Below are 12,857 nucleotides of genomic sequence, written 5' to 3'. Positions count from 1 at the left end.
CTGTATGTGGGGAGTTTGCATGTTTTCCCATGTTCATGTGGGTTTCCAGTGGGTGCTCCGTGCAGGGTTCCAATGGGTGCAAATAGAAAAATAATGCCTGAAGTTACTGTATATATTATTTATGTGAAACCCCTGTGATCACAAACAGATACCAGATATTACAGTATAAATGACTATATTGATAGAAAATCCAAATTAAGGACAGGTGTATGAAGTACAGTATAATATTTAATATATATATTTATACAAATCCTCTGTGATTACAGACAGGTGTCTATATTATCTGCAACTCCTGGAAAATAATGCTTCCCCACCGGCCAGACTGATCAGCCATGAGTTGCATTGGACTGATGTCAACTCCCCCTTCGTCTGATTGGCTAGAGGAACAATTGTCAATCTCAACTAGTGGACCAATGATGACGCTGAAGCCCGGCTGTGATTTAAATGAAACTCACATTGCATCTTTAGAAAACACAAGCAAAAAATGTAGAAACAAGATCAATGGAGAATAGACAGAAGCAGAAAGGACCAAATATGAGCGAAAAAACTGATCCTGTCTAAAAGCGTTTTCATTTTTGATTCACGCTCACTATCTTTCAAAATATGTCAATATTTTATTTACACCCATTATTGTTCTATCCACGACTGCAATGCTTTAGGTGGGAATTTGATCCCATACTCTGGTTTCTACTGGCCCAAATCTATCAGCTGATAACCACTAATAATGCCCAATCAATTGAGTAATAACATTCTAAGTGGGTGACCCCACAGTCCAAAGACATGCGCTAAAGTGAATTGGGTAAACAAAACTGGCCATAGTGTATGAGTGAATTTGACATTGTATGGGTGTTTCCCAGTACTGGGTCACTCCGCTGTGGTGACCTGATAAATAAGGGACTTAGCCGAAGGAAAATGAATGAAGTATTAATATGTTTACTATGTGAAATGTGTGCATTCCATAATTTTCTGAAGTATTCTATTTGTTTCAGCTATCAAAACTCAAAAAAAAAAAAAATCTTGGGGAACTGCTGATTTTGGCCCCATGAGTCAGAGAGAGAAACAAAAAAGTATCTTCTATGAGAGTCAGTATTAAAAAAATCTGAATTTACTGCTGCTGTTTTTTCTCAATGTATATTTACACAGTATATACACAGTAAATTACACAGCATACACAGCAATTTTAAAAATTACAGTGTTGAAAAAAAGTATTTATGTTTCTAATAATTTGCAATAATTACTAAAGGGCTGTATTACACATGCCAGGCCTGTAGTTGGCAATGTCACTTACTAAAAAAAACAATTTAATTGTTCACAATATAGGCTGCGTCCAAAATCACCTACTACTCAGTAGGTGCTGCATCTGAATTTAAATGTACTACTCAACCATTAGAAAAGTACGTTCTATACTGTATGAATGTGAGTAGACATGGGCTGGTATAAGATTCTGACGGTATGATAACCTTGAATAAAAATATCACGTTTCCTCAGTATTGTGATTACTGCTCTAAAATGTATTCTTTTTAAGTGTCTGGGTAAAAAACAACAACTTCAACACAATATATTTTATTTTGAGAAACATTTAAAGGGCACCTATGGTGAAAAATCTACTTTTCAAGCTGTTTGGACAGACATGTGTGTATATATAGTGTATAGAGCGTCATATTGGGGTGAAATAAACACACCCTGTCCTTTTTTTTCAATTTAACAACATAAAAACGGTGGACCAATTGGAGCGGTTTTCAGACCGACACTTCAATCACGGTTTGTGGACGTTAAATCAGGTTTATTTTGTACAATAACATAACCGATATCCACACAGCAGTGGAGATTAGCCTGTATCCTGTCACATTTGCGTGCAAAAACAGTGCAAAGCTAAGAGCGCTCTGTCTGTCTGTCTGTCTTTCTGTCTGTCTGTGTGTGTCTGTGTGTGTGTTTGCTGCAGTGTGTGTGTGGGTGAACTTTGTAGCGATATTGCTTGTGACTCATCAATGCAACTGCACAACAAATAAAGTAATAAAGTAAAATAAAGTAAAGTTCTTACTGTAGTATTTCTCACAAACGCTACATGAGACCTTCCTTACTTTAAGTCTGTTTGTTGTCTGACGCAGCCGAGGGAGGAGATTAAGGCACGCAGGAAAGCATGTAGAAACAGTAGGCGGGGAGGACTCGCCTTAAAGGCACAGTACGATAAAACTACCCCCTGGTGGTACAATGTATAAAACAGGATCTTGTTAAAAGTATAAGGAAAAATCTGATGGGTGTTTTGAGCTGAAACTTTACATACACATTCTAGAGACACAAAACACTTATATTAAATCTGAAAAAAGGGGTAACCTAGGTTAAAATATTTTGGAGCAGTAAACATGTCAGGCTAAATAATTACAATGACTGATTTCTGCTGTCTTCATTAGTTTCTAAATCACAAAACTCTTTACAATTTAAAACACCATCTTCAAATCTTTCCTAAAAAAAAAAAAATAAATAAAAAATCTCACACATACCATAGGAGCGGTACAATGTTGAAATTCAAATTTTGGCAGTTTTAAAACCTTGACTTTTTCAAATCCCGGCACAGCTTGAAAACGTTTATCGTCAGATGCCTAAATGTGAGTAGTATGAATTGAACTTGGGCATACTACATCCATCATTTTGTCATCATCATGTGACCAACCCTCATCAGTTGTATTGCTTCACTCGCTTTCATGAATTCTCTCACGCATCTTAGGATAGCATAGCATCGATCCGATGCACACTTCAGAATCTCGCTGGAAGTACTAGGTCATCCTGGTTCTTGCAAACTGTTATGAATTCGGACAAACTAGTACTGTTTTTAGCGCACTATATAATATAAAAAAGTATGTTATTTCAGACACAGCCATAGTGTTGAATTGATGTGTTGGTTAGGCATCCGTTTCAAGCATTCACAATGTCTTTGTTGGTTAAATAAATGCACAGTGTTTAGTAAATGAACCCTTAATAGTAAGATGGTTAAATCTGATCTATTTTTATAGATTTTTGCAAAAACACTGCCTGCCTAAATGCATCTGCATATTTAAAGAATGTCTCATCTACAAATTCCAGCTTTACAGTTAGTGACAAAAGAGACAGCAACTTTTAATAAACACAAAACACATTACACATACAAACAATAAACGTTTAGCCTTGAGCAACGTTGACTTTGAGCAGTTTCAAGTACGTCAAAACATCACAACAGAACAACAAAAGATTGGTAATGCTTCCCTTCTCCTAAACCTATTCCCACACTAAAACCTCACCACCATTAAGTGCCACTTCACCCAAATCAATAACATAAACATTTATGACATATATTTTTCAGGACTTTGTATTCAGATTCTCCTAAGAGCTAGTCAGTGGGGGGATAGCTGAGGAAACCTCACAGCTCAACAAACTCTTGTACAATCCTGGAACAGATGGCCAGATGTACAAAAAAAGCCAATATTCAAAAGAAAGAAAAACAGACTGTCTTTACAGTTCTGCACATTTGAAGAGTCCGTGGGATTTGGCCACTCAAACCTCTCTAGCGGCTCTTACTGAAGCTTTAGAAAAAATCAGCACGATGCAACAGCATGGTGCAGCAGTGACATGAAAGAATCAATATTTCTAAAAGCATTGCTTTTATGTTAGATATCTTTTAGGTATAAAAATATTCATGGTTGAAGCTAGCCTTAAATACAAAAGCTATACACCTGATACAATCAAACTGTGACTCAGTCTCTGACAGTGTTGTCCATACAAAATCCATACAAAATTTAAGCTTGCTGGTGCCAGTCGTCTTGCGGTCACGGCGATTTTGATTCCTAAAATATTTATTAAATAAAATAAACATTATTTATTTAAACATTATATATTTAATTCATAAGATTAAAACAATTTAAAAAATAAAATAAATAAAATAAACATTTTTAAATAACAGATGAAGAAATGAAGGTTAGTTACTTTGTTTATTTACAGTATTTTATTTACTTTTACTTTTATTAATGCCATGATTGCATCAAAACCATTTAAATGGCTCAAAAACTAAAGTAAAATAGTGAAACTAAACCTGAAATAGTTTTACAACTTAAAGGGCACCTATGATGAAAATCATCTATTGGGAACTGTTTGGACTGAACTGTTTGTTGGTATAGCGTGTCCTCATTCATACTGGAGTGATAGAAACACAATAAGTCTCTGTTTTAAAACTCTTTGATGTTAAAAAATAGGATCCAAATCCCTCCTATTTTGAGGCCCACCACAACAGGAAGTATAAGTGCGGTTTGCCCACCCACCAAATTGATTGGCATCTGCGAATTAACATGCTTCCAAAGTAACGAGTATAATCATATCCACCTGACAGGACATGTGCAAAATCAACCAGGATTAAACAATCTCTTCAGCTCTGTGATTAGCAGCACCTCAAGAATGAGTTTTACATGTTTAAAATGTTTCTAAAACAGTGCATGTTAGTGATAAAGACAGTAAAATTGATTCGAAATTCTTCACCACAGCCGCATGTCAGTACAGTTATAAAAGAAGACGCTTCAATCCTGGTTCATGGACTTAAATCAGGTTTATTTTGTACATTAACATAATGGATATCCATACAACAGTTGATATAAACATGTATCCGGTCACATTTGCCGTGCAAAAACAGTGCAAAGCTAAACACGCATATGTGTGTCAGTGTGTGTGTGAGCGCGTGCATGCTCACATAATTTATAACATTGTGTGTGACTCATTGTTGCAGAAAGGCTTGAATTACCTCCATAACAAATACATCAAATAATCGCTGGGAAAGTTTTTCCAGGAGTAAGGGAGATCAGCTTCATTCTTTTCTGTCACTATGCTGCTTCTGCATGAGACGCAGTAGGAAAAACTACACTCATCATAGCAATAGTGAGTGATCTCTTTGGCTCTGACACGCACAGGGTAACGGTGGGCAGGGAGAAGCAGCTCATTTCCATTAAAGGCATAGGCAACAAATACAGCTACAACGTCAAACAGCTCATATTTCCAATATAGACAAAGGTAGATTAAATAATCTGATGGGTGTTTTGAGCCGAAACTTTACAGACACATTCTGGAGACACAAAAGTCTGATATTAAATCTTGAAAAAGAGGTAAAATAGGTGCTTTAAAAAAAAATATTTCAGAAGCTGAACGTTGACTTTAATTAAAAAAAAAATTAGCCCAAAAAATTGTTTGTTAGTTAACTTTTTAATGTTATGCTAGCATCAAATCTACATTTACGTGGCTAAAGCAACACAATCCACACAAAAACTTGCAAAAAAAAAACTATTACTAATCTTGCAATAAAAATAATTAAAAACATATCAAAACTGAAAATAAGCTCATACAGAAAAAATACACAAAATATACAAAAACATCAAATATGTTTGCTTCTTTATTAGCATTATAATGGCATGTTCGCATTTAAGTTATTTAAACACAATGTACAGCACACTCCATAAGTAACCATAACATCCTAAATGAAAATTAAACACATTTAAGTATTAAAATTACTAAAATATGTTAACCAAATCTAATAAAAAGTGACAAAGCACATCTTTTTGGCACTATAAATGGAATCCGTATCCTTGGAACTAATGTACATAAAACAGCACAAAATTATATCTCCATAACAGTCTATAATAAAATGTATTTAAAATGTCAAAATTTCAAAGAAGGACATCAAAAAAAATAAAAAATAAATTTTCATCCAGCATAATCGGTTATCATGCTCTCCATAATCTATAGTAGTTTGGTTATTATATGATCAGTACAGCACACAACCGCTCTTTCCAGCATATAACCTGTGGCTCTCAGAAAGCCTGCTTCACCCACACAGCTGTTAATGAGATGCATCCATTAGGATGTGCAGGAGAACACAGCCAGACGCTAAAAGAGGCCCGGTCTTTGTGATATACGGCACTAATATTCTGCTTTTAGAGAGATCCAGGTTAGATAAGACTGGTGGGCAGCTGTTGAAACACACTTCTCTAATGCAGAACTGCGGAGCTGTGAAGATTGTGTAACACTATTATTGCGCTTTCTGACATAACCTGAAAGATTTTTTACTCTATCTCCTAACAGCATGAAACAGCCTAGATGGTAAAGCTTGTTTTTTATTAGGAGCACATGCAATTTTGGTGTTTGAAGGGTTTCTGTATTGGTAAGCATGAATAATCTAAGTGCGCATATGAGACAGCTGGAATATAAGTTACAGCTTGGCGGTACCAAAAGAGGATCTGTTAAGTGTGAGACTATTGGCAAATGCCAGCGGAGACATTTGATACTTAAGTCAAGGGTATCGTTTTTTTTTTCCAGCTCTGCATCTGCCAACATATAGATCATGCGCGGGAGATCCTAACTGTATGAAGGTTCTGTGTGAGAATTTCAGTAGCGAGTCTTGTTAACCAGCACTCAGCTATTTGTTGAACATGTCAGTGTTTACAACAAGATTCAATCAAATAAAACATGAGTAATCTTAACAAACTATACAGGATTGTAAAGCTATAAGCCTCAAACTGTGATTATGGCTCACTGTTTTTGATGGAAGGCTTATAAGGAATGCATTTGCAAATTTTGGTGTAGAGAACACATCAGAATGTGCCTATTAAAAGACTACAACTTGTATTACTGTAATACAAGTCACAAGCAGATCCATTGTTGTGAATCCCAGTTTATTTTGACAGGGTAAGGATCCATCCCATAGAGCAGGGGTCCCAAACATTTCAACCCCTTAAAATTACAATGCCACTGACTCACAAGCCCCACATTCCATTGATGTGGTTATAAATATACAAATGTTGCACACTCAACAATAGGCCTATATAAACATGAGCATATTGACAACACAAAAAAGTGCAACAGTCTAGCAACCATAGGCTATAGTTTATAGGGCTCTATTTTGACGGCCATGCGCAGAGCGCAAAAGTAAGTCTAAGTGAAAAAAATGAGCATTTCACAAGCGAACAGTTAACAGTTTTTTAACAGAAAACTGTTAAACAGAGCATCTACTGTGTGAGAATGAGAGATAATGGATCACTTTTACTTTCGCTCTTGTATAGGGAAACCTTTACGCACAGACATCAATTAGTCTAAAAATAAATAACTTTGTTTGTTAAGCGCAAATATTCGTTTCAAAACTATTTCTAAATTCAGTTCTAATTTCCAGCAAATGAATAAATGAATAATAATAGCAAAATGTGCTCAAAAACCTGAGTTATATCCTAAAACACATGCTGTGCCCTTTATGGTCTAAAACCAAACAGGTGGGCAAATCTAAGCTTGTTTTTAATAAAACAAATATAAAAATGGATATAATAAATAATACTGCTGATAATAACATTATACAAAAGCAAATTGTTATGAATGAACTGAAAAAGCCTCCCGAGATGAAGAAGACATAAAAGCAGTGGTTTTTCATATTTATGTAGACTAGAAAATAATATGTTTTGTAATATTTTAATCCTTTATATTTATATTCTATATCTATTCTTATTATATATTATATATCCTTAATATTTACATTTTTTCAAATGTAAAGATATTTGCCTATTGCTCTCTTGTGCGTATTAAGCAGTGTGTAAGCGAGGCGCAAGTCTGCGCCGGAGTTTAGACCGGGTTAGTTTTGGTCTAATGAAAAATCTATTATAGTTTCTCAAAATAGCAACGCGCCAGCGCTCCACCTCAGAACACCTTCCTTTTTAGACCAGAACGCCTATGGGCGCAAAAATGAGCGCTAATGCATTTGCTATTTAAACAGCGTAGCGCAACGCCTCAAAACGACTCTTGCGCCAAGCTGAAACTACCAAAAGACTACTGCGCCACGCCTTGCGCCACACTGCGCCGGGTGTATGATAGGGTCCATATAGTCATTTATCAATTTGTTGAATTTAATATTAACCTCACCTAATGAGAGTGGTGGGCACAATGTTTTCAGGACAAGTCTATTCTCGGTTTAGTTTGGGAGACCGCCACTGATTTTGAACATCATCCTCAATTTTCAGCCGTGGCTTGTAGTTCTTGTTAATATATTTGATTGTCAGAAAGGTGTCAGAAAGTGTAACATGGTGCTATAAAATCAATCTGGATAGAAAAACGCCACATGTTTTAATTCAGTTTGTGTTTATGACGACTATGACTTTCAGCATATTTAAAGTGCTATTCCATTGCATATTTATGAGTCATGGTTAATGTCTGTGCTGCAGTTGTAGCCTCGGTTGGATTCGGCAACATTTGAACTCTGGTGAAAAAAAAAGCAGATACGTCACACCCACCTGGTCAACCAAGTGACACATGCATCACCGAGGCCAGCCTGGGTTCAAATCCAATTTTGCCACTAGTCTTCAATGCTAATTTCGCCCTCATGCTCGATCATAACTTCACAACTCACAAGATAACTTTTCACCTTGACAAGAAATCTCATCACAATTTAATCTTGCAAGATATCGTCATACAAGATTTCGTCACACCCCTAATAAAGATGTGTTAAAAAGTGAAAAACATCACAGACATACAAAAATAAAGCTATTTTTTTTTTCATCTGATGAAATAGAAAAAAAATTACATTATTCATTTAGTCTACAACAGCATCTAAGTATATCTTTTCACAATCTTTACGATTTTGCGAAAGAAAGAAATTCATACAGGCTTGAAATTACTCAAACTTGAATAAATTATGAGGTTGTGTGTGTGTACCTTGTACACCTTGTGTACACTGCATGGACCAAATTGCAATACTAGTAAATTTTCACCTTGTGAGGACATTGTTTGGTCCCCTTGAAGAAAACGGCTCATTAATCACACAGAATTATTTTAGACAGTTTTCTTAAAAAATAAAAGTGCAAATTGTTTCCCATGAGGGTTGGGTTTAGGGGGTAAGGTTGGCATAGTGGAATATAATATAATAAAAGTACCCATAAGGAAAGCTATGTGCAGGTGTGCATGTCTGTGTGTGCATGCAAATTATTGCTGTTTCAAAAATATACAAATATGAAATTATTTTTAATAAAAAGTTTAAGAAGCAATAATGTGTCAGTAAACGTCCTAATGAGTGATTTAAATCTTTGACTCATTTATTAATTTGATTTATTCAAATGGCTGATTCATTCAGAAATAAAGTAAATGGCTCTTCTTTTTTGAACATGCAGTTAAATCATTGATTTTCTCGATTAATTTCAAAAGTAGATTCATTCAGAAATGAACCACTCATGTGTGTTGATTGGAGAAGCACTTCTGCTGTATTATAGCTAGTAATATTTGACAAAAACAGAAAATATTGTGTCTAAAATGTAACATAATACTAATTAATTATCTACTAAACTGTTGTGTGATCCTGAACTCATAGTGACGTAAGATATTGCTTAACTAAACATGCTTTTAAGAGAAAATGCTGCTGTAATTATTTTGGTCCCATATGCAGTTCACTCATGCTTAAAAAAGCCCTTATTGACATGATAGAAACGACCTGAGCTGTCTGAAAAGTACATTTGTCTCATTATAATATTTCTGAATTGTTGGGGAGTCCAACAAACAACTGTGCTGATTCTTTAAGACAGCACGTAAATAAAACTTAACCAGAAATACGCAAAGTAATGTGGAAAACAGGAACACTTACTGATCCTGAAGTCTGAAGTCAGAGTTCTCAGTGGAGATCTGGCCTGTCACTGGATGGATGAATGTAGTCGTCCTCTGGTTATGGCTAAAGATAAGACAAACACAAACAACATTGCGTTAGCATGGTGATTATTATGCTTCCCAGCAGCACAAATCAGCAAACAAACATCAGTACAATCAGTGCCTTGGTTTTTCCAAAACATGTCCATCACAATATGAATAACAAACAATGAATCACCGTGATATTCAGTGGTGTTTTGCCTTTTTAATCAGGTTATTAGCAAATTAATGTAAACACACATACATATCAATATACACACAACCTAACATCATCAATTATGCAACCTATGACCATAAAACCAGTCATAAGTGTCAATTTTCAAACTGGAATAAAAAAAGTCTCAATAAATAAGCTTTGCATTGATGTATATTTTGTTAATATATAACAACATTTGGCTGAGTTTGAAAAACTATTTGGGCTGCGTGGTGGCACAATGGGTAGTGCTGTTGCCTCACAGCAACATGGTCACTGGTTCGAGCCTTGACTATGTCAGTTGGCATTTCTGTATGGAGTTTGCATGTTTTCCCCGTGTTCGCATGGGTTTCCTTCGGGTGCTCCGGTTTTCCCCACAGTCCCAACACATGCGCTATAGGTAAATTGGGTAAGCTAAATTGTCTGTAGTGTATGTGTGTGAATGAGAGTGTATGGTAGTTTCCCAGTGATTGTGGCTGGAAAGGTATCCATTGTGTAAAACATGAGCTGGATAAGTTGGTGGTTCATTCTGCTGTGGTGACCCCTAATTAATAAAGGTACTAAGCCTAAAAGAAAATGAATGAATGAATGAATGAATGAATGAATGAATGAATGAAAAACTATTTGAATATCTGAAATCTGAGAATACAAAAAACTATTTGATATTTTTATAGTAGGAAATATACAAAACAAGATCTTTATGGAACACTTTATTTAACATTTTAATGATTTTATGCGTAAAAGACAATTCAACCGTTTTGACCCATAAAATGTATTATTTGGATATTACCAATTATATAACTAAACAATAATTCATTACATTTATATAGTACTTTTCTGGACACTTAAAGCACTTTACAAATTGAGGGGAATCTCCTCATCTACCTCCAATTCAATTCAATTCACCTTTATATGTATAGCGCTTTTACAATAGATTGCAAAGCAGCTTCACATAAAAGACGTGGTTTATTTATGTGAATTATAAAGTGTGGTTTAATATTCACTACTGAGAGTCCAAACACTGAAGAGCAAATCTATCAATGCGCAGCTCTACAGGTCCCGAAATATGAAAGCCAGTGGTGACAGTGGCAAGAAAAAAACTCCACCAATTGGCGAAAGTGAAGGATAAAAACCTTGAGAGAAACCAGGCTCAGTTGGGCACGACCATTTCTCTTATGGCCAAACGTCTTGTGCAGAGCTGCAGTCTAGGCGCCGGAGGCTGGAGAACGCTGGATCTCAGCTAAGACTTTAGTGTGCAGCATCCACATGGATGACGCAACAGCAGCCATATTGCACCAGACTACACACAAGCTGATTGGTGGAGAGGAGACAGAGTGATAAAGCCAATTATGATATGGGGATGGTTAGGAGGAAATGATGGACAGAGGCAAGTGGGCAAATTTGGCTAGGATGCTGGGGTTAAACCCCTACTCTTTTTTGAAGGACATCCTGAAATTTTTAGCAACCACAGAGAGTCAGGACCCCAGTTCAACATCTCATCCGAAAGACGGCGCTCACTGAGCAGTATAGAGTCCCCTTCACTATGCTGGGGTGTTAGGACCCACACGGACCGCAGGTTGAGCGCTCTCTGCTGGTCTCACCAATCTAGCTTTCCCAGGTGGTCTCCCATCCAGGTGCTGACCGAGTGCAATCCTGCTTAGCTTCAGTGGGCAACCATGTGAGAGTTGCAGAGAGCTAGCTGCCAGCAACATAAGGCATAGGTTTTGTGGTCCAGGGTCACATATATTACATTAAGTAAGGTATCGCTGGAAAAGATTTCTGCCCTCAGTGTAATTTAGTCTAAGGTCTGGCAACATGTCAGCTTGACATGTATTTCCAACATGTCTATTTTAAGAAACTGCATCAACATCAAGTGTGTTCTCTGTTACATGTGAGGAGAACACGTCTGAAACACTGCCTATATGAACACGTGCACTCTCTACTGTGTATGCAAGTGTTTCATTTTGTCTCTAAAACAAAAAGAGACTAAATAATTAGAGTTATGCTGAAGTCTTTGTCAAAGCAAATCAGAAGGGCATTTCAAGTCTATTTAGTACTAGGGGAAATGCTCTTTTGAAATGGAACAATAAAGAAGTCTGATAAGAAATCTAACAGTAATTACATTTACATTTGAATGTACTGTATGGTATTTCTAGAGAACCTTAGATCTTGTCTACAGTAGACAAGAGTGGTGTGATGCCATGCTTAAAAAGAAAATAAATAAATCAATACTTTTTATGCTGAAATACTCTTACTTCTAAGAACTGAACAAATGAATTTTATTGCTTGACAATAATTCAATATTAATATATCGTGATAGATTTTTTTTCAGTAACGGTGATATGATTTTTAAACTCATGAATTTTAAACTCATACTCATATAAATTTCTCATATATAAACCTATACTATGTTCAAAGCATGTAATTATGCACAAATATAAATAATAAATAGACAGATAGAACCCTTAAACGATGTTTAAGATGAAAAGCAACCAGAACTATAAATATACTCATCTGTTTGCAAAGGCTAAGTACAAATAAAAGGTGAACATACATTTTTTTTTGTACTTAAAAAAAAAAGTTATAAGAGCCTGGCGGTATTAAAGACTTTGCATATTCAGTTTGCAGACATTTGTAGGTACAAACATCTATTGTGTGCGTTCTTGGCAGTTTTTTCCTGGCTTTTTAATATTGTCCATATTGATATCATAATTAAATTGTATCGCCCGAAATGAAGAAATATAGCGTGATATAAATTTTTGCCATATCGTCAAGCCCTAATGGATTTGGAATATTAATAGCATCATGTAACAAGTAAAAGCCCTTATTCATTGAAAATATATGCATCAGCCTTCATTTTTGTTATACATAAAATATGTTGCTCCACATACATTTCATTGAATGTTTCAGATGGCAAATACACTAAAGGGTGATGTCTACATTTTTGTGAATCTTAAATAGATTTCTTAAGCACTTACTTAGT

General features: G+C 35.6%; 1 protein-coding gene across 50 annotated transcripts in view; it reads right to left on the bottom strand.

Annotated features, from left to right (window-relative positions):
* Positions 1–12,857, bottom strand: part of plekha7a (pleckstrin homology domain containing, family A member 7a) — a 205,598-nt gene that overhangs the window by 99,187 nt on the left and 93,554 nt on the right. For all 50 annotated transcript variants that reach the window (XR_012393785.1, XM_068214833.2, XM_073929526.1 and 47 more), the window contains one exon: positions 9,623–9,706. Coding sequence is in view for 21 of the 50 variants with exons in the window: in XM_068214820.1 (XP_068070921.1) it covers positions 9,623–9,706 (84 nt within the window). In the remaining 29 variants the exon portion in view is untranslated. The remainder of the gene's footprint in view (positions 1–9,622; positions 9,707–12,857) is intronic.

This window comes from Danio rerio, chromosome 18 (genome assembly GCF_049306965.1).
Source record: "Danio rerio strain Tuebingen ecotype United States chromosome 18, GRCz12tu, whole genome shotgun sequence".
In the NCBI taxonomy this organism is placed as follows: Eukaryota; Metazoa; Chordata; class Actinopteri; order Cypriniformes; family Danionidae; genus Danio; species Danio rerio.
Note: the sequence above shows the minus strand (reverse complement) of the source record. Positions and strands in the feature narration are given on the sequence as shown.